The sequence below is a fragment of the Babjeviella inositovora genome (assembly GCF_001661335.1).
Source record: "Babjeviella inositovora NRRL Y-12698 unplaced genomic scaffold BABINscaffold_12, whole genome shotgun sequence".
Lineage (NCBI taxonomy): Eukaryota > Fungi > Ascomycota > Pichiomycetes > Serinales > Babjeviella > Babjeviella inositovora.
Genome location: NW_017566849.1, coordinates 64221 through 91842, shown reverse-complemented (window position 1 = coordinate 91842; position 27622 = coordinate 64221). Strand labels below are relative to the sequence as shown.

Below are 27622 nucleotides of genomic sequence, written 5' to 3'. Positions count from 1 at the left end.
TTCGGGCTAGCCATTTGGACGCTACGGAGCCCCTGGTATACTATACACAGCGCTAATGCCGGAGAAACGTGACAGATAAACAGTCTACACCATTTAAGAGGGTTTTGGCCGGCCATAGGCAAACATGCATTTTCGGTAGTTATTTACAGGGACGTGAGGTGTTAAATAGAATTGTTGAACGTATAGCCGAGGGGGTACTGACCTCACTGAGGGTATTTATTGAAAGTATAAAAACCTCAGTCCCATACTTTTACCAGTATGCGGTGGGACATGCCCTAGAGGTAGCATTTGATAGGGGAGTTAGCCCAAGACCATCTGAGGAACGGCAAATGCAAAGGTGAAGGCATCTGGGTTAGTTATTAGACCAAAGGAGCAAATTTAAGTGTCATAGTTATGCGTGGGGTACTTGAAGCCGGATGCACGTTAACCATGTATATCATTTCGTCCCTTCCAGCGAATAATATCCTCCTGGGAGCGTTAAGCAAACATGGAGCTCTCCTTACTCGTGGAAATCATAGCATTTTCCATTCAGGCCGCGGTGCTTTACATAATAACCCCTCACATTCCGTGCCGTGGAAGGCGAGAATCGCATCGAACCGACACAACACAGAAGCCGGTAGCTGGGAAAACTTCTGCCAGATGTGCACCTCTCGCTTTTTCTCAACCCTTTCGGTGTACTTGAAGGCGCGGGTGGGGATCATCTTGTACCCCTCGTCAAAACTAGCGTCCCAGCTAGTGCAGATAATGGTGCACCCAAAGTAGCCATGTAACACTTGTAAAGCGTCCACCAACGCAGGATATAGTCTTTCTCCATGCTCTTGGAACTTGAAAACCGATAGGTTATCCACCACGATTGTTTCTAGTGAGTGATGGGAGACATGTGCGAGGGTGGCGCAAACACTTTCTATAGATAGGGCCTCAACCAATTGGCCGAGGGTCTCCGTTCCCCTGAACACCACCGTTTCAGAAGGAGACTGCCACGAATAACCACAATCAAACACTAATACAGCGTCGGAGGCCTGGCTAACAATCGTCTTGAGCACCTCGACCTGCCGCCTGGGACTGGAGAAGATGAGATGTGCAAAATGGACATCAGCGTGAAGAAGGTCAGTGAGATACCGGTTTAGCCTTGGACTTGGCGCCACTATTGAGCTAAGCCGCTTACGGGGGATTTGCTGGAGGGTATCCATTGTGAGGGCTGATAGCGTAAGCAAGTGCAAAGCGCGTCTTGGTATCGTCAAATAGGCTCGGGACAGGCGCCATAGACCAGGGAGTAAGAAGACACGGTTGTTACATTTATATTCTGCAAAATAAAATGCACCACTAATAAGTGGTGTATACTGTATTATTTAGTGAAAAAAAATACGGAATTTGTTTAGGAGAAGCTCTGGAGGATTTGTTGTGCCTCAGGGTTTGATTTACGCGGCTGTATGCACCGCCACATTGTTTACCTTGTACTCTCACGCCACGCCTTCTAGCCAAACATCCGTCGGAAAGAAGTGCATTCTACGCGTGTATGTTTAGCGGAGGACTTTATACGCAAATTTCCTTTAACCTTTGTGGTCAAAAAATTAAATGGTAGCCTCAGATTTATGGTTGATATCTAATTATGTGTACTGCTCCGTCCAGACCTTTGGTTGCTACACTTGATTTGTAGCGGGTTCAGTCACGAGACGCGGTGGTTTCCGTCTCCTGCGGCTTGTTTCCTTTCGCTCGTTTTGCCGCTATTTTCCGCGTCTGTTTACAGATCAGAACTCACCCTAACACACCAACACATGATTGCCACTAGATTATTACCATATTATCCTCAGATCACCACCAGTTTCATTTGATTTCACATCGCATATAGGCACAAATACAGATACGTTAAAAACATACGAATATGCCAGGGATAGTTGACGGTGAAAGCCTCTACGCTATCGTCACCTCGACGTCTCCCCATCAAACCAAACTCGACCGCCTTGCGGACTTTAAAACACACGTGAAACGCGACTTTGTGGACCTCCGTCAGGTACCACGCTACTTCGAAGCGCTTTCTGTGGCCACAGACGCCAGTGACCCGCAAATCGCGTCAGTAGCATTCCTGGCGATGTGCCACTTGGTCAAGCGAGTCAGCATGCAAGACCGCACCGGTGTCTTGGCGCCTTGTGCGTACTTAGTACTCCCACTTCTTTTGGCAAAGCTTGTGGATCTGCGGAATTCGCTCCGCGTCTCCGCAAAGAAGGCGCTAGAGGCGTACTGGTTGGTGTGCCCCAGCGAGGTTGCTCAGGCGATGCGTGACTCTGGCCTTGCCCACACGAACACACGGGTGAGAATCGAGTGCTTGGCATGGCTCCAGCAGTTGGTGGAACAGCCGCGACAGAATACTGCGGTGTTCCGGCCGTTTGTGAGCGCGGTTGTGGTGTTGCTCGGGGAAGAGGCGGTCAGAGAGGCTGCGGTGCGGGTTTTGGCGAGCTATGTGAAATATGGACGGGATAAGTTGGCAAAATTAGAGTTGCAGCGAGAAATGCAGAGGCTGGGGGTTGAGAGGGGGGTTGTGGCAAGGATTATGGGTCCAGGTGCCAGTCATCACTCGGACACCGGTCTGCATGCCAATCCTATTACCATAAACACTGGAAATGCTATGGCCCACACCCTAGGATCGGGAAATGCCATAGGACATACTCCAGGGCATGGCAGTTTCGCCCCCAAGGATACTCGAGTGGATACCAAAACTGACCCCAAATTGGAGATAGACCCGCCTTCCCGTGCTTCGCACCGTCTCCGATCTGCGTCTCCCGCGCATGACGCGAGGCTCATGATTCCCAAGCGGACATCCCATCCGGACCTCAGAGCCAGAAATGAAAGAGATGATAGAAGGGTCTCCCAGAGCTCTAAACATGAAGGTTCAAAGAGGGAGTCATCTTTAGACATTCCCTCAGCTTCGCCTTCGGTCCCGCTTTCGATTACCGCTTCACCTACCGCTTCGGTAGCTTCAATATTGGCAAAACTCCCCGGCTACCCTCTCGACACGGTCACTCCAATTTTCATCCTGGAGAGCCACCTCCATCAAGAGCTTGAAGCCATGACATGCTTCCAAGACAAAGAAACAGAGTTCAACTGGAGCAGCAGAGAAAAAGCTGTCCTCAGACTCCGTGGGATGCTCCGCGGAAACATCGCCGACCACAGCGAAACCTTCATCCTCCTCCTCAAGTCCCACCTCGTGGAGGGCATTGGTAAGGCGGTGATGTCGCTCCGCACAACGCTCTCTACCAACGGGTGCCAGCTCGTAAAGGAGCTCGGCCACTTCTGCGGTGCTGAGCTCGACTCCTCACTCGTGGAACACCTCATGCTGCCGTTATTCCGGCTTTCCTCCGCTACAAAAAAGATCGCCTCCATGAACGCCCATCTCGCGATGTGCGGACTCTTGGCCAACTGCGCATTCCACTCGCGCGTACTCGCAATGATGAGCAACGTGGCGGCGGAGAAGAACACCCAGCCACGCTTGTTCCTTGCCACATGGTTGCAAATTTTGCTTGTGCGGTTTGGCGCCACGGCGGTTTTTGATCACAACGCTGGCTGGGAGGCCATCGAGGGGTGCATGGTGAAGTGTCTCTCCGACCCGAACCCGGCCGTGCGCGAGCAGATGCGTACTACCTTCTGGGTGTTCTACCAGAAGGCACCCGTGCGGGGGGAGGCATTGCTCGCGTCGCTGCGTATCGATGTCAATGTGAAGAAAGCGCTTGACAGATCAAAACCAAAGAGCTTGGGCGAGCCTCTGGCGCCAAAGGCTCGTCCATCGGTGAAAGAGTTTGTCGCCAGAAACAAGGAGGAGTTGGGGCGGAAATCCATGGGGTCGCTTCGCCAGCTGCCGTTTCCAGCTGCGAGGCTCGAGCATAAAAATGTCCGGTCAGTTTCACAAAACTCTCAGAGAGAGGCCCCCCAAAGACTCAGAAAGGCCTCCATTGGCGACTTCAGACGCGAACGGCCTGAGAAGGAGAGGGCTAAGGATGAGAAAGAGAGGACTAAGGATGAAAAAGAGAGGGTTAAGGACGAAAAGGAGAGGGCTAAGGATGAAGCGGAAAGAACCAGGAATGAAAGTCCAGTGGGAAGGATCAGGAAGATGGAAGAGAAAGAAAAATCCGCTGGGAGCTCTGAATATGACCCTCACAACGACCCTATCGTACAGTTCCTCTCATCCAGCAGCCAGGAGCTCAAGGCCGAAGGGGTCAATCTCTTGAAGTATGCGGTCATGGGGGATGAAGTTCTCTCGGCAAAAGTCAATCAGTTGCTTATGGAAATCTCGCTCTTGGACCCGTTTCTTCTCCAGCCGTTGTTCGGTCTGCGCGACCTCTTACCCCGGGTGTTTCCCTTCTTCACCATTGACAACTTTATGCGGGTGTTGGCCTTGAACTACACCCCTGAGATGGTCAACGTCCAGTTTATCGCCACGCTTGCACAACTCATGTCCATTGATGATTTCTACCTCTCCATCTACAACCTCATGTCGTACACGATTGACATTAAGGCTATCTCCAACAAGCGGATCACGATGCAGGTAATAAAGTACAAGCTGAAGTTTGTGCGGTTCTACTTGTTTGTGTTGACCCAGAGTATGGCCCAGCTCCCGCTCAACGACGAATTCTACCTCTCCATAGTCGAGGTGTTGTTTCGGTCGTTAAGCTTGCTCAAGTCGCTCTCAGACCTCTATGAGCCCTACACCCACTTGCTTCGGCTCTGCTTCTCCATGAACCCACAGTTGTTTCAGATGAAGTTGCTGCAGATGGTGCAGTACATCCGCGAGGAGATCCACGCAATGGTGAGCGAGGAAAGGGACGAGGGGGGTGTTCCACGCGTGTCGTCAGAGAACGAAGATGAGATGATTGACGGGGTGATGGCGTCTTCGTTGTACGAGATGACGATGGTGAACCCGCGCCAGAAGATGGAGGGTGTTCCTGGGTTTCAGAGTGACATGACGATGATTGTACCGAAGTTCCATAAGTCACTGGACAAGCCTCCGGAGGTAATTCTGAGCGCTTCTGCTGGACATCTGGCGGGGCCAAGGTCTCAAGCAGCCCCTGCTTCCATTCATGCCTTGACGGACACCTCGCACAACCAGGTTCCACAGTCGATCAGAGAGGAGCTTACGGGGCTCGTCGACGTAGCAATGAGTAAACGGGCCGAAACCGATGTGGCGACGAAGAACGATGCTAAACTTTCGGAAAGAGGTCTCGTCAAAGAATCAACTCTCGACATTGTGGAACAAATGAACCGAAAGTTGGTTGGCCCGGAGTCCGACGTCGAGATGAACGAAACGCTTGAAGCTTCAGATATCGAAATGGACTGCGAAGCGAGTGCTGGACCCGTTACAACGGACCAGCCAAGTGCCATCCCTCAACTCAACGACGACCCCTTGTCACAGGTTCAAACCGACAACGAGATGGACGATGACCTGAACCATTCTGAACATGAAGATGCTCCAGATGATTCACACTCGAATATTGAATTAATCCCTCTTATCGCTCCCTCCGGCTCCGATGCGATTCCTATCGTCACTCTCCCCAACCTGAATGTCGTCGCCGTCCCTCCAGAGCTATCCTCGCACGATCCTGCCAGTCCTTCGCATAAGATTCGATACAGTGACGCCAGTAGGCTTTCCAGCACGCTTTCGCAGGTCCAGATCAGCTGCTCACCGCCAAACACCGCCAAGATCCAGCGGATGATTGAGATGTCGGACCCGTTCGTCATTGCCACCAGGAAAAAGCCCGTAGAGATCTACCACGATAGGAAGTCTCTTTCTGCCCTGCCAGATCCTGTCAGTGCTCTTGCTGACTCGTGGTTTGATTTTGGGGTGGAAAAGTTGGCGGTTCACCGGAGCATTCGCAGCAGTGAGTACGCAGCGATTGGCGGCTTTGAGCGGATCTGTCGCCACTTGGGCCGCGGTGCCTTGACAGATGGCGAATTAGTCCAGTTGTTGACGTACATGCAAGCAGCTAACCCCAAGAACCCTGGTGAGGGGTTTCATGCGTACTACGCCTCCAAGGGTGTTGCCATGGTGAGATCTTCGGTACAGGGGTACTTCCGAGAGATTCAGGCGATTTCTGAAGCGGATAACCAGAAATTGAACGCCCAGCTCCGGGGGTTGATCTTGCTCAAACAGTTGCTCTTGAACCGGGATGTGACTGATATCTCCAATTTCTGGGATATTCTTGTCGCATTGACCCAGATTATCGATGCGGACGAAGTCGATATGACGTTTGCCATTGAGGAAACGCGAGATGAGATGATCAACTTGAGCTTCCTCAAGTGTTTTGAGCTTTCGATACGGCAGGTTAAGCTCCAGATGATGGTGCCTCTGCACGTGTATCCGCTTGTATTCCTGCTCGCCACGATGGGCAAATGTGCGGCGCATTTCGAAACCCTTTCGGACGACTTGATTGTGAGCATCGACGAGATGATCGAGCCGCTTTTGTCGCATCACGAGGCAGACGTCAGACGCTTCGCAATCATGGTCTACGCCCAGTTTCATCGGTTGGCGAAGGAGGAAAAGGGTGGAAGCGTGACGGCGATTATGAGCCGGATGAGCAGTGCCCAGAGGAAGTTGGTTAAGTATTACAGTGAACGGTAAGGCTAGGCGTGCACTGCAAGCTCTGTCGGCCTCTACACTCGCTATGCTCGCTTAAGCTGTGTATAAGTTATAATAATATGGATTCCGGTACATTGAAATATCTAGTTTGTGGTGACGCTGGATGAAACTGCTGGGAGTTTTCATCTCCGACTTTGTGCTTCCAACTCTGGTCCATACGCTTGTCTACGCTCCCCGTTCTATGCAAAGCTCTCAATACCCGTAAACTTTTGCGCTGTTCAACTTGTGCATCAAGCGGTCAATCTCGCCGAAGTTGGTGTCGTTCACGGCGAACGTACGGTGCTTGCTGGACTCTATATGGTCGTCGAAGTGGTCGTACTTCACGCGGCAGTTTTCGCAGTAGCCAGGCCGTTCAACCCGCTCCTCCATAGGCACCACCTTTGCTGGCACGTTGGGGATGTTGGCATTTTCGCGTAACGGCACGGGTTTTGCGGAAAACGCAATGGATTTTTTCAAGTTGGTGATGGTTTTGGAGCGCACCTCCGCTACCGTCGGTGCCAACCCGTTTCCGAAGCCTTCCTTGCCCGACTGCAACGTGTTGTTGGTGGAAAACGTGTTGACCCCGCTGGCTGCTATCTCGTAGAAGCTCCGCTTGGGCACTGCCATGACGGACGAGTTCCGTGCAAGCGTTGGAGAAACGAATGGATTTTCTCCAAGGGTCCGGACGGGGGTTCGTTGTGTGGCCTGCTCTTGTGTTTGCTCCTGGGTTCGGTAAAGTCCCAAAGATTGTCTGCTTTGATCTCTGGGAGGCAGAGCTTCCGATCTATCAGTCGAGAGGATATCATCAAGCCTTCTCACGACATGAATCATCGGCAACGGCGAATGCGACGGTTTCATCCGCGAATAATGAGCGATCTTCTGGCGGTAGCGGCGCGACTCGCGGAACTTGCGCAAACGGCGCTCACGGCGGCGCTGCGGGTCCGTACACGCGCTGTCAGGCACAAACGGACAGCGGCCTTCGCTGGATGCATACAACTTCGGAATCGTGTCCTTAGTGTCCGTGCGCCACTCGCGTGTCGCGATGGGCCGGTAGCGCTGCTTCAAGTCGTAGATGAAGAAGTATGTGCTCTTGAAGTAGTGGAAGTCGTCACGCTTTGCGGCCATGTCGCGATCACTCGGGCCTTGAATCTTTTCCTTGTATAACAACGACGAAAGGCCCTCGTGCGATGGCGCGGCCGCGGGCGACTCAGCAAGGTTGTTGAGGAACCGGAAGAGCTTGTCATACGTCCAGACCTTCATTTTTTCCTTGATCGCGATTTGGAACACGTCGCCCGGCGCGTAGGCGCGACGGATATCGAACTCACGCGTTGTCACGATGATGCTCACGTCCTTGTGGAAGAACGGTGATGTACTCGCGCCCAATCCCGTGAGCGCCCGCACGGCCCGGTCGCGGCGCCCCGCATCAGTCGCAGCGTCAAAGTAGACCGTCGACGTTCGCATGATGGCCCGCCACTGCTTCTGCCAGCTGCGAAACTCGTCGCCCACCATGCGCGGGTTCTTGGCCGCCGGCTTCGGCTTGCCCCTAGGCTTTTTCACGTTGATGTCGGTTTCCCGAAGGGCGACTCTTTCTATCATCGAGTGCTGTTGATTGGTGTAGGTAGATCTGTGAAGGTTGGGTTTTAAGTTGAGTGTGGTATGATGGTGATTCTTGTAGCTGTTTTATTTTGCTGGTTTTGTTAGCCGCCCAGAAGCGCGAAAATTGATGCGAGCGTCAACAAACAAAAAAGAAACGCCCGACGCGATATGGGGTTGGGTTGTATCGGGAAGTGGGTGAGAGTTTGGTGGCCGGAGTTGGTTGATAAGCTGAGTGGTGGAGTTCTAACTGTGTATTTGGTAAATTTGTAATTATTTACCGTGGATAGGGTTTATTAAAGGTGGATTAGTGCTGGGTAGTCGGGTTAGATGTAGGCGCGTTGCCAGAGAAGCGCGTACGCGTGAGAAATGGCCAACGGGTGATAATGGGTAAATATTAGATTTTTAGTGGTTCTGTAAGTGGATTATTACTGTCTTAGTCTATCAGGATTTTACTGGTATATAAGAGTCCATTCTTCAGCATGTAATTGACTTTTAGACCGGTATGAGCGCGTTTCGCTAGGATGTCACAGCGCGGTTATTGCATAACATTGGAGTTGAGCCTTCAGAGCTGTAAGCACTAATCGGTGCAAAATCCAAGTTAATACTAGAATTCTTAGCCGAGCTATGGGAGTATTTAATTCACCTTATTTTATTGATATTATATCCACACCTCTAGCTGTGAGTAATGTTTATATACAGATGAACATTTCACCCTAAAAAAAAAGCTTCCCCACCAGGAGTCGAACCTGGAATCTTCTGGTTCCAGAAGTGGTTACAAATCGTAGCCAGACGCCGTGACCATTGGGCCATGAGGAACGAAGCTTAGATCTTACGGGGTTCTAATTGGTATATAGCTGGATCATATATTGATCAACCCAAAACTGCTCACGAAACTTGCTTTTCTATCTAAGGGTGTATAGGACATAGAGTTTGACCGCTCTTATATATTCCGTGTCAAATTAACAGCACGCCTCTTTGAAGCAGTATCTGGATAAACTATTTCGACATGGCAGATCCAATAGGGCTACCTAATGCAACAGTTTGGGCTTTTTTTAGTGATCCATTATCATAATACCGTTTACGTTAGTTGGTAAATCGAATACATATGCGAAACGGATAGTATACGTGCTTTCTCGACGACCACCCGCTCTTGTGGATATTTCCCGAAGCGGGATGATCACCCAATGAGGTAAAGGGTTCGTCTCTTCCCCGCTTGTTCACGTCTTGAGTAGTCGTATGCTCCGAGGTCGTATGAGAGCTTACAGATAAATTTGATTCCGGAGAAAAAATAGCAATTCTGAGGGAAAATAACCATTTGGAAAACATTTGAAAAATATTTGAAAACCATTTAGCCCTCTAGAACCGGTTGTTAGCAACAAACAAACCACAGTATCCCTGTATTCCGTGCTCGGTAAACTGCCGCATGACGTGCATATCTGTTATATGTCCCCTCAAAAGAACAGGGTATAAAAAAATTCAATAGCCACCCCTCGTCCCTGGGATCAAGACTGTTGGTATTAACCTTGCCTTAAGATTCAAATAATTAAACCTCCGATATAAAAAAAAAAAAGTTACTGCCCCTCGGGACTGTTATATCCCCCGTGTGTTTCTACGCCATGGCCGAAACTGTGTAAATGTTCCAAATACTAGCCTCTCACTTTATAACCCGTATCTCCAGTGTGGCAATGCCACATTGATCTACTGCTTTTTTTCCGTGGACAGTAAGTTCGGACAAACCATGACACCTATGTTTATCCCACACCAGCCATCGTACAATCCACAGTTCCAAGTGCTACATTATCACGTAAGCACAATTTCGTGACAGGAGGTCCCAATTTATCCCGATGGTTTCTTTTTCGGCTATGCCACCGTGGCTGGTCTCCTTCAGGCATGGCCCCACGTGCGTCCATGTGGCCCTGGAACCCCAATCCCTCTGGTTTTCACACTACAACCCCTACCGCGCGTCTCTCTTCTGTGCATGCTAAGGTGCGTCCCCGAAATTTTGTGCCCGCTTAGAAATCAGACATTAAGGCCAAAGCACATAAGCACGCCGGCTTTTTTGCCACGACTCATTTCCGCCTCAACCGTCGCAGCATCCCTATACTTCAGTATAACCCACGTCGACCATCTCCAGAGTCTTCCTCATTCCTCTCAACCGCGCAAATGGGTCAGTCACTGTCGAAAACTGAGCCTCCCATACCCGAATCCTCTCCTTCCTCTTCCGCCAATGAGCCAGAGCCCGATCCCCGTCGGGTAACTAATAACAATAAACCATCCAGAAGAAATTCTGTGAAAATTCCATCCAACGATGCCAGAAAAAAGGCTTCAGACCCCAGGAAGGGTCCAGAGTACGATGCCAGGAAAGACCCGGAGCCGTATGACTACGAGCTAGAAATCAGCGCTTCCATGGCCAAGATTCTTGCAAAACCAAAGTCACCCAAGAAGCTCAAGCTAGACGATGTGAGCTCCTCCGTTGAAAGCGACATTTCCATCCTCACGGGCGTTTCGTCCAATTCCAGTGGCAACTCCACGCCCCCGCCTGCCACACCGACGTTCTTCAAGAACGGCGTGGATTTGGATCCGATTGCTGAGCTTTCCGTGGAGTCCACGCCCGAGCCTCTCTCGAACAGTGGCAGCAGCACGCTCAAGTTCCCCCGGGAAGTCATCACCCCGCCGGGCCTTGTGTCTACCCCGGCCCATGCCTCTGTTCCCACCCCCGCCTCCACGTCGCTCATCTCCGTGACGCTTAAGAAGCCCCGAAGCCGGAAAGGCGGCTCTTCGTCCTCCTCCACTTCCTCCAGACTGTCGAACCCCGATAAGGTCGACCTCGACTCGGTGATTAGCCGGCTCGTGGAAACAGGCCTCTCCCGCCTGTACTCCCACCAGTTGTGTGTGCTGACGACAGAAATCCAGTACATTGTGAACAAGGCGCGCCAGGTTTTCCACTCCCAGCCGACGTTGCTCGAGCTCGCTGCGCCGGTGAAGGTCGTGGGTGATATCCACGGCCAGTTCCAGGATCTCCTCCGCATCTTCAAGCTCTGTGGGTTTCCACCAGACACGAATTACTTGTTCCTCGGTGACTACGTTGACCGAGGGAAGCAATCTCTTGAAACGATCTTGTTGATGCTTGCTTTCAAGATTAAGTATCCCGAAAACTTCTTTATGCTTCGCGGGAACCACGAGTGTGCGAATATTACCAAGATCTATGGCTTCTACGACGAGTGCAAGCGCCGAGCGTCCAGCAAGGTGTGGAAGATGTTCGTGGACTGTTTCAACACGTTGCCCATCGCTGCTACCATTGGGAACAAGATCTTCTGTGTCCATGGTGGGCTTTCGCCTAACTTGACCAGTCTCAAACAGATCCGGAATATTCAGCGTCCGTCGGACGTTCCAGAGACCGGTTTGCTTGCAGATCTTCTTTGGTCGGACCCCGATGCTACCGTCGATGACTGGTCGTCGAACGATCGCGGGGTGTCGTACTGCTTTTCAAAGAGGAATGTGGAGCAGTTTTGTCGTAAATTCAAGATAGACCTCGTGGTGAGGGGCCATATGGTGGTGGAGGACGGGTACGAATTCTTTGCCAAGCGGAAATTGGTGACGGTATTCTCCGCGCCGAACTACTGTGGGGAGTTTAACAATTGGGGCGCCGTCATGAATGTGGATAAGGGGTTGTTGTGTTCGTTTGAGTTGCTCAAACCGACGGAGAGAAAGAGATAGGGAGGACAGTGGTGATGCCAAAGTTATTATTATATCTACTATCACTGTACCTATGTTTTTTTGCCATTTGTTCTTCTCTTTCCTAATACCTTGTTCCTTCACATCTTGTCTTAAATAGTCTTGCCTTTTGTCCCCTTACATGTAACACGTGCCGTAACGAACCTACATAACGATAGTACGATTTTTACTTTTTTTCATGTATTTCTTTCATGTTTTTTTTTTCTCATCCTTTTCTCTATTTCTCATCCTTTTCTATTTTTCTTAAAGATATTGACGTTTCACTTGACTAATGATACTGTTGTACCGGGCGGGCTAACTAAAGCTTGTGTGAATAGGCAAAGGCGCTTACGGTGAAAGTATTGTAGTTCAATGATTATATTATTGGTAACTCTTGGTGTTTTGGTTCAAATCCAGTGCAGCATTCAAGCGCTTTGAGAGCTGTAAATTCTTTTCGGTTTTTATACCAATGGCGTTTTGGGACGTTTAGCAATGAGCGCTTCTCCGCTTCCAATATCTCGGGGATATATCTGTAAACTACTCTCCGTCCCTATTTATTTTTCTGGAAGGCTCTCCAGTATTTATTTTTTGGACTGGTAAATACACCTTTCATACGAAATAAGCGGCTTGTAAAGCAGTACGCATCCAATTTAAAGTAATCGGAGATGTCGGGATTTCAGCTTTAGGAGGATCCGGGGTCGCACAAGCCATGTTTTCACTACATGTACACGCCACGAAGAAAAATGTGATATGCATCTAGACTTAATCTACTTGTGATAACGGCTATGTCTTGGAATACACGATTATAATTAGAGGTATATAGCGCATCCTTCGAATTATGGGCACCACCCCGGTGCGTTGATATAGCTTCTCTCTGTCAGTGTAACCATTTATCCATAACTACCGCTTTCCCGTACCTTTATGTACACCGAGCTCTGCATGTACGGTTAGAACAGTTAGTTCATCCGAGTCTCTAAGCCAATGATAAATATCCGATTTAATAAAAACACTAACAAATGGAGATTACCTCGATCTTCTCGATCAAGTCTAACCCTGCACATCTCATTTTAAACGTATCCATGATCAATCCTTGGGTAACATCCATTGGCCCATCGCGTCGTATAACCTTCGCAGTGCTATCCACCGTGACCTGTGGAAGATTCCCTGCCCTCACGTCGATAGCGATAGACACGACCGCCTTGTAGCCCATTTTCGGCGAAAACTGTCTGACCTGTGCGACCAAGCTGCTGCCATTCGTCACATACTTGATTGGAAAAAACAACCCCAATTTGGTCAAGTCTGTATCCATCTTCTTCAACTGGTACCACGTGTTAGCAAACCCATGGAACGTGTCAATCACCGACGAGCGAGCATGCAACGAAAGAAGTCTCTGGCCGAAGTGGGACATTATCGGAGAAAGGTTTTCCGCGAACCCCACCCGCAAATTCTCCGCCTTTTGCAAGTCACTGAAGTCGATCTGGACATTCACCGCCCTGTCAAACTGGAAATGGACGATAGGACGGTGCTTGTCGAGGGCGACGAAGCGGAAGCTGGTAATAGACTGGAGGAGGCTGAACCTTGACGGCAAGGAGAGCAACTCCTGGGCGTCAAACTTTTTAGTGGAGTTGACAATACGCTGGTTTTCCGCAATAGAGCGATTGGCGCTTTCGATCTGTGCCAGAACCTGCCTCATAGAACCATTCGTCTCCTCCAATCTGCATTGGAGCGCCATCAAGTTGTCGCGTTTCTCGGCATACTCCCGGTTTATTCCCACCAATTCTTGCTTGAAAGAACGCAAATTTTCCGTGTGCAACGTCTCGTAGTGCTGTTTTGCAGACTTTAACGCCTGTAACTGCGCCGTGAGCCCCACCATCTTCTCTCTGACAGCGGCCAAGAGTGTTTGGGCTTCGACGTTTTGCTGCTGGAGCACCTTCTTATCCTCGCTGAGCTGCTCAAAGTTTTCGTTCAAGGCGATTAACACGCCCTCCACCAACTGCGACCGCCAGCCATACCATACAGACTTCGCCTGGTACCTCGCGTAGTCCTTGATCAACTGAAACTGGAGGTTCATGTTGGACCTGACCAGCTGGGTGGATTGGAAGTACTCCTTAATGAGCGGTGGGTTCTCCTCTACGGTTTCCGTCTCCAACTGCAGAAACAAGTGCTGGCCCTCGGTGATGTTTTTGCGCAACTCGCGGCTGCTAAAATCATACAACTCGAGGCGAGGAAGCTTCTGCTTGGCATGCAAGTAGTCGCCCAATACCACGTTGGAATCCTGGGGCTTTTGCACAAACGAGCGGCGTTTGGATTTGTCACTGATGAGCAAGTCGTCGTAGAACTTGATCTCGATCGCATCCATGAACTGGCTGAGAGATACTGGCTGGTAGCTATCGATAGACTCGATCGACGTATTGGCATCCAACAGAACCTCCTTGACAGGTTCCACAACTGGGGGGTAGTTCTTTTCCTTGATGACTCTGAGAGGCGTGAACCCGCTCAAAAGAAAGTCGGCATCATCGATTTTCAGAGGCAGTGACAAAGTATTGCACGAGAGATGGGGCGCTGGAAGAGCCCTCAACGGAGACCTCTGAGGCAGGGATCTCCGAGACAGGGCCTTCTTCTGAGGGGATAACGAGATGATTCTGGTCAACAAGTTAGCCCTCGCCTCAGTGCTGGTACTTTTCTCGGAAGGTTCAGTTACATTAGTCTGGTTTGGTTTCCGGCTTGGCGAGCGTTCCGGTTCGCCTGGTACCGAGAGGCGTCTTCTCTTGCGGGCAGAGTGAGGCGAACCAGTATCGGATGTGACCGTGTCCGTCTTGTTCGGGGTTTGGGATTTATCAGGCGTCAACGACCGTCTTCTCTTTAAACTGCCACTCTCATGGCTGATAATCCGGCCCGTGAGCATGGAAACGTCCATCAGGACCTCGGTGTTGAAGTCAGCACTGATAGTTGTGCTGGTCAACCCGTCGGACTCCTCAGCAATCGTGCTCAATCTGTCGGCGAGCTCTGGATCCTGTGTACTGGTTACGAGCAGCTGTGACAACTCGGGAGTCCTGATAGGCTGAGATGAAACCTGGGAAGACTGGACAGACTCCGAAGACTGAGATAAAACGTTGGAGCTCAACTCTTCCCTGCCGTTGATTTGTATAGACCCGGTCCTATCCACCACTGAGGTCATATCCATGTCAACTTCCAGGTCCTCATCGCTGCTAGTCGCTTCTATTTCATCATTGTCTCTACCCGTAACCTCACGAGAGAACTGGAAAATCGACATCGGAGCGTGCTGGGTGATCTCCATCGCCTCCTCGTCAACGCTTGCCTGGCTGGATAAAATCTCCGGGACACCAGACGGTGTGCCTCCCAAGTTTTGTGTCAACTCCATATCGTCTTCCGCATCCGAGGAACTGTACTGAGCAGTGTTGGCTGGCCCGTTGTGTAAATCCAAGCTGCTTTCCAAGCTATTCATTCTGACAGAGCCTCCGCTCAAGTTATTGACAACGATCTGGTTCATTCTGAGGGTAGTGGTAATTTCCATTGAAGCATCGCTTTCGTCCAAGTCGGGAGAGTCCTGGAAGATCGCAAAGTTTGGACTACGGACCCGCACGGCTTGCTGGTCTTCTTCGTCAGAACTATCGTCCAACACCTCTTGGCCAGCCTCGTCCGCTTTGTCGCTCACTGGCTGGTTACTGGGCATGTAGGCAATCGTTTCACGTCTTCTTCTGGGCTCACGCGCCCTCGCTTCCTCCTCCTGCGGAATGAGGTCGATCTTGTGTAACGTCACCTCCGGTGCAAACGAAACCCGTCTTCTGGAAACCTTCTCCTTCGGCGCCAGACTCATCACAGCGATAGTATGGTTGTCGGTTTTGCGAAGCCCGAAGGCCTTGGGAAGCAGTGTGAGCGTGTTTCCGCTAAACGCTTTCAAAATCCCTCTCACGTTTGTGGCGGGCGCAAGCGAGTGTCTTCTAGAGGGGATTTTGGCGGAGGGCCCAGCATTCTCTTTGTTAAGGTCGTTGAAAGCCTTTCTTGGCGAGTTTGGGGCCGAAACCATGGTAATTGAAGGTGGAGGCGTGGTGTTAAGCGAAAGAGCTGCTTTTGTTTGTTTTGTTTTGTTTCACTGCAGCGTAAACAAACAAATTTAGGTGCAGGCTGTTGGGGCTCACAACCACAGACCATCCATACAAGGTTGATTGAGTACATTTGGTCACTTTATCTCTAGTAGGATCAAACATTAAATATGTTGCAATGGGTGTCTTAGGCTTGTAATCTAACTCGGATTAATTCTTAAAAACGTAATCTTTGTTGGTAGCTCTCTGGGATGGAGTACGTGCACTAATTAGGGCTTAATATGTACGCGTAAATGCGTGTCAGTATGCGGCTGGTACACCTCCTATCGTGATATCCTGGCGATATAAATATTTGTAGACAATTGGACCCTCCCAAGTCGGTAAGGGAATTGTGCCTTCTGGGACCTGCATTTTACTCAAAATGGCTTAATTTGAAAGGAGATTTGCAAAGATATGAGAGAAAAATGAAGGTTTTTATGTTGTGTGCAGATGTTATTTTCGGTGCTTTGATCGTGACTGAGGTCATTTCAATCTCCAAGCGGGAGTGATTCCCAAGTTGGTGAACCAGTGAGGTCTGGCTACTGGAAAGGGGTTTAGGGTAATGCTTGTATTATTGGGATGGGAAATGATGGGTCCTGGTTCCTTACGATCGGCATGATTAGCAAGATTAGCCCTGTGCTCTATGTAAGCAGACCCCGCATATGCTAAAAGTATAATGCGTCTAAAGGTAGATCCGAAAAAATATCGCCGATTGATGGGTGAATCTAGGCGCGAGAGAGCTAGTATAATTTGCACCAGTTCAAAAGTAGCTACATATACCTGAGAGCTGCTGTGACTCCTAAAGTTTCGTTTTGAAAATGGACTGCCTCATGAACTATACTGCCCAGAATTGATTGACATAGTATATGATGACAAAAGACACCTGGCATCCCTTGTTTGACTCAGCCTTGAATAGGCGCCCTGGGCAAGCATGTCACAGAACATCCTTTGAGGTTCCAGCTTCGCGTTTCTGGTCCGTAGACATTTAATTTCTTGGTCCCGGTTATAAAGTAGTTCCCAGGGTAACATTTCTGTGCCATTACATTAGTACTTTTGTCGGGAATTAGCACCCATGAGGTGTAAAAAGACTGAGTTAGAGACAAGAGAAAGCATTCCAATGGTGTATTGTAATTCTATATCCAACCGTGTAACCAGAAATACTCTCAGGGACTGGCGGCCTCCATTTACGACTTGCGCCAATAACCTGTGCTGGCTGCGTATTATAAGCCAATCTCGAATTTGAAAATTGCCGCATCGGTTCTCCTACATGAAGCTAAAGATAGTAGCCAAGCAAGTTTACGTTAGTGAAAGTCTAATTCCATAGTGTGCATGCTCTAAACCTTCTGTGTGCCATCGATCTCGCATGATGCAAGATTAAAATGCGGCTGGTTAGGGATCGCCGGGGGACGGGGTTGCATAGCCACTGGATATTCCTATGAACCTCCGTAGCTTAATATTCACTATTCCCGCTAAAAGTCGACGAAGATCACCGCTTGGTCTCATGGTGCTTGCATGAATACCCTTTCAGCCTTGATGTGATCCTTATATTGGCCAGAGTAGCCGTTCGGTTCAGCTTTCTTAAATAAACAGGAATGAGATAAGTTATGAGACTCACATTTTGTCGATCGCCTCATTTTAGCGCATTTAAGCCTAGGACAAATCGTCATAGCTAAGATTTTCTCAGAGCAGTACTCTACACCGCCCCGTTCAACGCTATAGTTGCTCTCCACGGATGTGAGTGCAAAATCCAATTTAGATATCGATCGATATATCTATGCCGGTCCTAATGGCTATTGATCGAATAGGTCTCCACTCGATAATACCCTTGGTATTTTCCTTTACTGTAATGGTAGCACTTGTTTTTCAGGGTTCTCTTATCAGCTCCCCTGCTGCATGGTGTGTCTGACATACACTGGTGCCCTTAAGTGTTTGGCGTTACGCCTTTAAATATTGAATGACTACTCGTTTCATTTCTTACTCTAGTGTGACGTCATTAAATCCTGCCGGTAGCATGCTATCACAGCACCCGACGAGCATGGTTGAAATTTCAAAATAGCGAAGCAAATCCGGTCTCTCGTACCCACAGTTATAGCCAACTTAAATTGACAACTGCAGCACGGCCTGTTTTATATCGTAATAAACACCTTGTTCCGTAATTGACGTCGGCGCTGGAACAAAGTGACAAGCCTAGGAATAAAAATAGGCCCGAAAATATAATTTTATAAGAAGCAATATTTAATGATACGATACACAGGTGTATAGAAAAATGCAGGGGAGCGTGGGGCCCAAGGAAGGCTGAAGAAAGGAGCAAGAAATTATTAAGGAGTGTAATTTGGGAGACATTTCGTAAGAGACGACTGGCGTGGGCTAAAAAAACAGCAGAATCATAAAGGGGGCATAAGTGTTGGGCCGTTTACAAAATCATCAAGGCCATAATAGCGATAAGGTTGCCAAAAACCGAGATTTGGGTGTTGGCAGCGCCTTCGAAAGCGGTGATAGCAGCTGGTGACAGGGTAAATGGAGAAGATGTGGCGAAAGTAACAGTGGTCAAATTAATACTAGTGGCCACAGCGGTAGCCTCAGTACCTTCAGTCTCGGCTGTTTCTGTCTTGGCTGGTTCTGTATTAGCTTCGGTCTTTGTCGTTTCCGTCTTGGCTGTTTCTGTCAATGGGTAATAGCTGGTCTGCTTGGTGGCAATACCAGAAACGGTGGTATCGATGACGGTGACACCAGTGGTGACGGCAGCGGCCGAACAGACACCGCCGGAACAAGAAGTAACGGTGAGCACAGCGGTGGACTGCAAGCGGATGGTGGAAGTTGTGCCAACTTCCACTTGGGTATCGTGGGTAGCAATGTCAGTTGTCAACGGGGTGTAATGGGTGACCTCAGTGACAGTGCCTTTGACGGTGGCAGTTTCCACAAGTACACCAGTGGTGACAGCGGAAGTAGCACAGACATTGTTGGAACAAGAGGTGACGGTAATCACGACAGTCTTCGGTTCGGTGGCAGTGGAAGTGGAGTCTCCGGTCAATGGAGTGTAGGTAGTGTAGATAGTCTCACTCTTACCAATAGTGGTGGTGATGACAGTGACACCAGTGGTGACGGCGGAAGTAGCACAGACGTTGTTGGAACAAGAGGTGATTGTGATGACGGTGGTGGACTGGTCGGTGACGGTGGAAGTGGAGTCTCCGGTCAATGGAGTGTAGGTAGTGTAGATAGTCTCACTCTTACCAATAGTGGTGGTGATGACAGTGACACCAGTAGTAATTGCGGTGGTGGCACAGGCATTGTCAGAACAAGAGGTGATTGTGATGACGGTGGTGGACTGGTCGGTGACGGTGGTGGTCACTGAGTCAGAAGTGGCAACTGCAGAACCAGTTGGAACAGAATCAGTCTTGGAGGCGCCCGAAGTAGCGTCATGGGTGGTGGTGATGTAGATGGTGGAGATCTGGGTCAACACACCACCCGAAACAACCTCTACAACGGTGGTTGGAACAACAATCTTGGCTCTCTTGTTGAGTTCATCAGTGTAGATGTAAACTGTGGTGTAAGAGATGTAGGTGGAGTAGTAGGAGGTGGTTGTTGTGGTTGCAACGGTGGTGTATTCGGTGGTGAGAGGTTCAGAGCCTGTAGAGGAATTTTCAACTGGAGTAGAAGCTGCAGGAGAGACATCAACTGGAGTAGAGGCAGCGGAAGAGGCTACAACTAGGGAAGAGGCCGCGGAAGAAGCAACAGCTGGAGTAGAGGCTACAGAAGAGACTTCGACTGGAGTAGAGGCCGCTGAAGAGGCTACAACTGGGGTAGAGGCTGCAGAAGAGACTTCGACTGGAGTAGAAGTAGCAGAAGAAGCCGCAGAAGATACTTCGACTGGAGTAGAAGCAGCGGAAGAGGCCACAGAAGATACTTCGACTGGAATAGAAGCAGCAGAAGAGGCCGCAGAAGAGACTTCGACAGAAGTAGATGCAGCGGAAGAGACTCCGACTGGAGTAGAGACCGCAGAAGAGACTTCGACTGGAGTAGAAGTAGCAGAAGAGGCCACAGAAGATACTTCGACTGGAGTGGACGCAGCGGAAGAGGCCGCAGAAGAGGCTACAACTGGGGTAGAAACCGCAGAAGAGACTTCGACTGGGGTAGAAGCAGTGGAAGAGGCCACAGAAGAGACTTCGACTGGAGTAGAAGCAGCAGAAGAAGCCGCAGAAGATACTTCAATTGGAGTAGAAGTAGCGGAAGAGACTCCGACTGGGGTAGAAGCAACGGAAGAGGCCGCAGAAGATACTTCGACTGGAGTAGAAGCAGCGGAAGAGACTCCGACTGGAGTAGAGACCGCAGAAGAGACTTCGACTGAAGTAGAGGCCGCGGAAGAAGCAACAGCTGGAGTAGAGGCTACAGAAGAGACTTCGACTGGAGTAGAAACCGCAGAAGAGACATCGACTGAAGTAGAGGAAGTGGAAGAGGCCGCAGAAGATACTTCGACTGGAGTAGAAGCAGCAGAAGAAGCCGCAGAAGATACTTCAACTGGAGTAGAAGCAGCGGAAGAGACTCCGACTGGAGTAGAGACCGCAGAAGAGACTTCGACTGGAGTAGAGGCCGCGGAAGAAGCAACAGCTGGAGTAGAGGCTACAGAAGAGACTTCAACTGGAGTAGAGGCCGCAGAAGAGACTCCGACTGGGGTAGAGACCGCAGAAGAGACTTCGACTGGAGTAGAAGCAGCGGAAGAGGCCGCAGAAGAGGCTACAACTGGGGTAGAAACCGCAGAAGAGACTTCAACTGGAGTAGAGGCTGCAGAAGAGGTAACAGAAGAGACTTCGATTGGGGTAGAAGCAGCAGAAGAGGCTATAACTGGAGTAGAAGCAACGGAAGAGACTCCGACTGGAGTAGAAACCACAGAAGATACTTCGACTGGAGTAGAAACCGCAGAAGAGACTCCGACTGGAGTAGAGGCAACGGAAGAGGCCACAGAAGAGGCTCCTACTGGGGTAGAAGCAGCAGAAGAGACTTCTACTGGGGTAGAAACCGCAGAAGAAGTCGCAGAAGATACTTCAATTGGGGTAGAAGTAGCGGAAGAGGCTACAACTGGAGTAGAGGCTGCAGAAGAGGTAACAGAAGAGACTTCGACTGGGATAGAAGCAGCAGAAGAGGCTACAACTGGGGTAGAGGCCGCAGAAGAGACTTCGACTGGGGTAGAAACCGCAGAAGAGACTCCGACTGGAGTAGAAACCGCAGAAGAGACTTCGATTGGGTTAGAAGCAGCGGAAGAGGCCGCAGAAGAGACTTCAACTGGAGTAGAGACCGCAGAAGAGGCTACAACCAGGGTAGAAGCAACGGAAGACACTTCGACTGGGGTAGAAACCGCAGAAGAAACTTCGACTGGAGTAGAAGCAGCAGAAGAAGTCGCAGAAGATACTTCAATTGGGGTAGAAGTAACGGAAGAGGCTACAACTGGAGTAGAAGCAGCAGAAGAGACTTCAACTGGAGTAGAGGCTGCAGAAGAGACCCCGACTGGAGTAGAAACCGCAGAAGAGGCTCCAACTGGGGTAGAAACCACAGAAGAAGCAACAACTGACACGGCTTCAGAAGAAGCAGGTCCAACTGGTGCAGAAGTAGACACAGAAGCACCAGACGTAGGGTCATGGGTGGTGGTGATGTAGACAGTGGAGATCTGGGTCAACACACCACCCGATACAACATCCACAGCTGTAGTTGGAACAACAGTCTCTGCTCTCTTGTTGAGTTCGTCGGTATAGATGTATATTGTGAAGAAAGAGATATAAGTGGAGTAGTAGGAGGTGGAGGTGGAGGTGGCCACGGTGGTATACTTGGTTGTGACAACTTCAGAAACAGCAGAAGTTTCAACTGGCACGGCAGAACTAGAGCTTGGAAGTACGAAGGTGGAGGTGGAGGTAGAGGAAGAAATAGTAGTAGTCACGGTAGAGATGACAACCGGAGAAGCAGTAGACTGGACGGAGGTGGTTGGGATCGTGCTAGAAAGCTTGGCTGAATTAGAGCTAGAAGCATTCAGAGATGCTTGCGCAGTCGAACTCGAGCTTGGGGTCGTAGGACCTCTTGTGGTGGTGGAAGTACTCTTGACAGTAACGGTGACAATCAGCCCTGGCACAGTCAGCGTCACGATGATGGTTGAAACGTGGGTGGTTTGCGATATGGAGGAGTAGGATTGCATGATGGAACTATAGTTCGGGTCAGTGAGAAGCGGGAACACGTTCTGAGGGAACCAGCCAATGACGTTACCGTGGGGGTTGTACTCACAGATGATATATTGACCCCAGGCTCCGGTACAATTGATATAAGCACACCCCAACTGAGCCGAGCTCTTCCAGATCAACTGGGTGAAGTGACCCGTGTTAGAGCTGTAGCCCGGGTTGGAAAAGTTGTAATATTGAATCTCATCGTACCAGGCTTCCACGGCACCAACAGTGCTGTAGCCCGCGGCAAGGTTCTCACCGTACTGACCACCACTGTGCTTCAAGATCCCGTTGCACTGGTAAGTAGAGGTGGCGTAATTGTTAGCGTAAACGGCCAAAGTATCGTTCCACACAAGCGGATCCACCCCGTGCAAGACTCTCTTAGCGTTGGTAGCGGCTAAAATAGTGTCAGCAAAATAACTGTCCATCGTAGCAACCGTGGTTGTGATGGCAAGTGCCGCTAATGCAATAGCGGAAAACTTCATTTGATCGGAGGGTATTATTTATTTTTTCAAAGGTAATTTTATAGAGACTAGCCACCAAGTAGAAACCGGGAATCTGGGTCCCTTATATACCCAAATATTCCACCAGCATGAAGATAAGAGGGTTGGTGATGAAGATCGTTGATGAAACGCTTAACAGTAACTCTCATGGCTGGCCTGTTGGTGGTCTGTGCATCACATACTGCATGGCCGGTGAAACGTTGTGCATGAAGTTAGCGCTCAGATAGACTGCATACTAATGCATGCAGTTGCATTAGTGATTTGCACATAAGAACAATGGCCGGATAGATCCCCGACACGGGTCCCGGCCTGTATATGATGCGCGAACAATGGTTTACGAAAAACTTAATGTCTACTCCGTGGTTCATAGAAACCGAGGTCGCTCGATTCCCTGTTTTAGGAACAGGGATTGCAAGCTGGAGCGCATCGTTGCCGGGTTATTCAGGCGGGCTCATATATTTGGTGTCAGGAGGCCGTAATTGGCTCGAACCTAAAGTCTGGGGAAGATGGTGAGCGCTGTAAATTTGCGGTTGGGAACACGTATCTCTTGGCATGTTGCCAATAATTGCCACATCTTGCATCGAGGTTATAGACCGTATCGTGACCGTATTGCCGGCCGAAATTGTGAACTGTATTGTGGTTGTATTACTAGTCGAGGCTACGAACTGTATCGTGGCCGTATTGCCATTCTAGCTGATGACTAAACTGGTCACGCTGGTACATGAACGGGATATCGTAGGCCTAATAGTTTGCATGCATAGTAACCTCTATCTGATTTACAACGTATATCGATGTTACCATAGCACACATGCAATTTAGAAGGGTCTGGCAACTAAGCATGACGTATCAGATGCATGCTACTGCTAACCAATAAGCGCTAGGAGCCAAAGACAATGCTATTTTTCAACCTCGATAGTGAGTGACTTCGGGTCCATCGTGCGTTACTTATATAGTCTCCATTCAGTGGTTTGGATGGCGTGCCCATAGATATCTCGTTTAGAAAATTTCAAATCTCGACACTAAGATGTGCGCCGTCTGTGTGACAACGCGCTATGCATTGTCTGATGTAACAATACCTTCCTTGCCTGCATGACAGGGCCGAGTCTGAACCCAATCTTAGTTTTGGTGACTCAAGCTTATGCATGGTCTACCTCAGTTTCCATGCCAGAGAAATGAAAAATGAAAGCAATATTAAACCCAGAGATGAAACTTATTAGAGCAGCTCCCCATGACATCAGCTCGTCTTGTGAACACCTGCATGCGGGTAGCTGGTGCGCGGAAAGCATGAAGAGAAGCGTATGCATAATTATTATTCAGGTATTTAAATGTGGCTGGGTGTCTACGGGGCTCTGGTGGAAAGTGCATAGCTCTAAGAGGGTAGGTCTACGAGCTGCTGAACCACAGCAACGCGTCTTTATCTGTTGCGGGCCTGGGAAGATCAAAACCTATGAAAAGCTTGTTTGAGTATATGAGGTGCACTTTGTACTTGTCCTCTGACCAAGGCAGGTTATTTGTGAATGTGATTTGCTTAGCTTGAGGTGAAATATAAGACTGCCATTTACTGAGCACCAGCTTTCCACGTAGGTTTCGGGCTATTGTACATAACTTACACGAGGCTTTCAAGTTTTTCAGATACGAAATGAACTATATCTCTTACGGGTTAGTTCCGGGATTGCTACAGCTTGCTCTAGCATGGGCCACATAATGCGGTTCGTTGAGCGGCATCGTATATTGCAGCAAGTGCGTGTGCGATCTCGTCTCTGCGAAAGGATCACCTAAAGCATGATTGTGCATTAGTTTGCGTTAGGTTGGAGCCAGGGTAGTTGTATCGAGATCTGGCTTTCTGGCAGCTCGACAAATCTATGCTCTCTGCCAAGGCCGAAACATCCAAGGCACATAGATCCAATATTGCAACGTTTTGTGCGTTTCTTGTTTAATAAGTCACAGAACCTAGTTCCATCTATTGGAAGAGACCGGAGAGTAAATAAAAACGGGGGTGGAGCCGCATGTCGTATTCGACGGCTCAAGTCTGGGCATATCTACAAAAGCCGTACCGGCTACAAAAGATAAAAAAATATCGAATCCTTTTCAATAAGATTGCTGAAACTGCTGTGGATATCCAAGGGCGCCTACTTTTTTCTCCATCTCGGGGGGGTACGATGATTTAGCAATTCCCGCTTGTTCCAATTTACTTCGTATGTGACGTTATACTACCGGCGTTGATGCCGTACATGTATTCCTGCGAGTATGGAACAAGGTCAAAGGATATTTCAAGGATGTAGACTTGTTAGACGACATCTAATAATACTCCACACAGAGCTGGAACAATACCAATCCCTAGCCATTTTGTTTCCCTTAACGGTTCGATTTTTGCAAGTTTCTGTCTATTGTAAGACCTTTAGAGATGATGCTGACACGAGAGATCCTTTTATCGATTTCCTCACAGAGCTCAGGTCGAAAAGCAGATGTGTATGACACCACTTAACCTGAAAGTGGCTTAACTTGTGTGAAGGAGCTCCACGAAGTTTAGGTCCCTAGTAGTATGTCTTTAGTGATATACCTTTTTTTGGCTCCAGGTCCATAATCTGCGTGGTACAAATATATACCCTCCTGCTCGGCCGTTCACTATGTCCATACCCTGAGCAATACTATTATATACCCTCCTGCTCGGGCATCTACAATAGTGCATGTGCATAGTGCATGCATGTGCAGGTGAAATGCATCTTGACGGAGATTTTTTCTTGGCGCTCTATCGTTTCTCTAACTGTAATTATATCAGTGACCACAACATCCGAATCTTTCGTATAGTTGCTACTTTGGCCTAAACCATTCTGGCACAACTTTGACCTCGGGATCGCCGGTATTACACGTGCAAATCCCTAGGAGCAAATGGCCCCATATACTGCATGCTGTCAAGACTTGGTCTTACCATTGGCAATTGCCACGATTCTCGTTTATACGGCGCCATTCAGGTCGCTGTAATTCCATGTTAGGATTGCACTAACCTCTATCGGTGATGCCGTTTTGGTAGATGGCTGTATCAATATGTGATGTCAAAAGGGAAAATCCTCTCAGCGAGAAATAACGGACTCTGTATACAGTCCAAAACTCACTGTTAGTTACTCTGAAATCTTCACGTCGAGTTCTAGTCTCTAAATGTGTGATGGCGCGGAACTGTGTTTATTTGTCATCCGAAGGTATCTGTACCCTGTAAAAGCCATATCTTGGATTGTGAGCAAGCTCCCAAAACCTTAACTTGGACATGCCAGGGCAGCCCACCCTGGACAGATCTAATTTAAGCCAGCGGGCTTCCTTATGCGCATGCATTGTAACGGGGTACTCATCTCCGTCCGAGCTCTGTTCATTTTCCGAACCGGACGCTTGTCAAGCGCCATCAAAGTGCCACGATCAAGAATTATCTGCTATCTTTGTTCCGGTAATCACCTCAACTATTGGTGCATTGCTGACCTCAACGATCTCCCATCCTCAGACTGCAAATTGGATGCTACGGGTGTCTCGGAAGTATTCGAGTTAACTGCAAGATTTCAGAGTTATACTGTAACTAAAGCCACTTTTCTTGTAAATCTCCGTGATTAGCACTCACTAATGTAATCCGTTGCAAGAAAAGGTCTCTCTGTCAATCCCCAGGCAGACGTCTATCGAACAAAAATCACATGTCAGAGGAAGAGGAATTACACAAAAAGGCGCATATTCAAAAGTGACAAAAGTCAAAAATAGGGGGTATATAAGAAAATAAAGTTGGGAAACAAAGCTGTACCTCGAAGGATATGATAAAAGCGCTAAACACGAAAAAAAAAACTGCGCTGAATACAAAAATAAGCTGAGGGAGGGTGAAGGCTTATCTGAGCGGGCGGTAAAAGACCTGGATCATACGGGAGAGGCCTGTTAGGTCTCAATTACAAGACCATCAAGGCCATTCCTATAACCCCCGCGAGTTTGGCAACACCAATTGAGTGAGAGCTGGCGCCACCTTCGTACGTGCTGAAAATTGGGTTATATGTAACGGAGGGAGTGGCAGAAGGAGCGGCAGAAGTAACAGATGCTGGAATTGGCACTGGCGCGATAGCGGTGATAATTGCAGTGACACCGGCAGCCGAAGGGAGAGAAGATGTGGATGCAGCTTCAACCATTGGGTTGGCAGAAACCGGTGTTTGGACTGACACCGGCGCGATAGCGGTGGTAATTGCAGCACCAGCAGCCGAAGGGAGAGAAGGTGTAGACGCAGCTTCAACCATTGAGTTGGCGGAAACAGGTGTTTGGACTGATACCGGCACGATAGCGGTGGTGACTGCAGCACCAGCCGCCGAAGGGAGAGAAGACGTGGGTGCAGCTTCAACCATTGAATTGGCGGAAACAGATGCCGGCACTCCAGCAACGGGGGTGGAAACGATTGTTTCCCCTTCGGTAGCCGGTGCGGAAGGCACTGAAACAAATACAGTGGACATAACCATAGTAGTGAGAGTCTCGTACAGCTGAATGTCTGCAACGGAAGAGGCCAACGGTTGAGTTTCTGTAGCGGCAGAGGCCAACGGTTGAGTAGCGGAGGTGGCAGCTTCGCCGTTCTCACTGGTGGTCAGCATGACACTGAGAGTGATAGGTGGTACAAGAATAGTGGTACCTTGACTAGTCAATGGACAGTAGGTAGTGTATTCAGTGACGACACCTTCAACGGTGGTGGTGATGGTAGTGACACCGGTGGTGACAGCGGTAGTGGCACAGGCGTTGTCAGAGCAGGAGGTGATCGTAATGACGGTAGTCGTTTGTTCTTCGATAGTAGAGGTGGATACATCGATCAATGGACAGTAGGTGGTGTAAATAGTTTCGACATTCTCGATGGTAGTGGTGATGACAGTAGCACCAGTGACAATAGCGGTAGTGATA

At 49.3% G+C, this 27622-nt stretch overlaps 6 protein-coding genes and 1 non-coding gene across 7 annotated transcripts; 2 read left to right on the top strand and 5 right to left on the bottom strand.

Moving 5' to 3' along the window:
* Nucleotides 1-99: 99 nt before the first annotated feature.
* On the bottom strand, nucleotides 100-1359 carry BABINDRAFT_163014 (uncharacterized protein). Its single transcript, XM_019129668.1, has one exon. It carries the CDS (start codon nucleotides 1188-1190, stop codon nucleotides 513-515), a length of 678 nt encoding a protein of 225 aa, XP_018983291.1. The 5' UTR covers nucleotides 1191-1359; the 3' UTR covers nucleotides 100-512.
* A 429-nt stretch (nucleotides 1360-1788) lies between these two features.
* BABINDRAFT_163013 (uncharacterized protein) lies at nucleotides 1789-6706 on the top strand. The gene has a single exon (XM_019129667.1). It carries the CDS (start codon nucleotides 1883-1885, stop codon nucleotides 6605-6607), a length of 4725 nt encoding a protein of 1574 aa, XP_018983290.1. The 5' UTR covers nucleotides 1789-1882; the 3' UTR covers nucleotides 6608-6706.
* BABINDRAFT_163011 (Dfp1/Him1 middle domain-containing protein) lies at nucleotides 6687-8406 on the bottom strand. The gene has a single exon (XM_019129666.1). It carries the CDS (start codon nucleotides 8198-8200, stop codon nucleotides 6818-6820), a length of 1383 nt encoding a protein of 460 aa, XP_018983289.1. The 5' UTR covers nucleotides 8201-8406; the 3' UTR covers nucleotides 6687-6817.
* A 519-nt stretch (nucleotides 8407-8925) lies between these two features.
* Nucleotides 8926-9016, bottom strand: BABINDRAFT_t296. Its single transcript has one exon. It is a non-coding gene; the product is annotated as a tRNA-Arg (tRNA).
* Nucleotides 9017-11020: 2004 nt separating this feature from the next.
* BABINDRAFT_23488 (uncharacterized protein) lies at nucleotides 11021-11902 on the top strand (the record flags this gene model as incomplete). The annotated part of the gene is made up of 1 exon (XM_019131312.1): nucleotides 11021-11902. A coding segment is annotated over one exon (882 nt), but the record flags the coding sequence as incomplete, so codon positions are not given.
* Nucleotides 11903-12620: 718 nt separating this feature from the next.
* Nucleotides 12621-16188, bottom strand: BABINDRAFT_163008 (uncharacterized protein). The gene has a single exon (XM_019129665.1). The coding sequence runs from the start codon at nucleotides 15960-15962 to the stop codon at nucleotides 12924-12926; it is 3039 nt and encodes a 1012-aa protein (XP_018983287.1). The 5' UTR covers nucleotides 15963-16188; the 3' UTR covers nucleotides 12621-12923.
* Nucleotides 16189-22219: 6031 nt separating this feature from the next.
* BABINDRAFT_40353 (CAP domain-containing protein) lies at nucleotides 22220-26976 on the bottom strand (the record flags this gene model as incomplete). The annotated part of the gene is made up of 2 exons (XM_019131969.1): nucleotides 22220-22696; nucleotides 26746-26976. Coding segments are annotated over 2 exons (708 nt in total), but the record flags the coding sequence as incomplete, so codon positions are not given.
* Nucleotides 26977-27622: the final 646 nt, after the last annotated feature.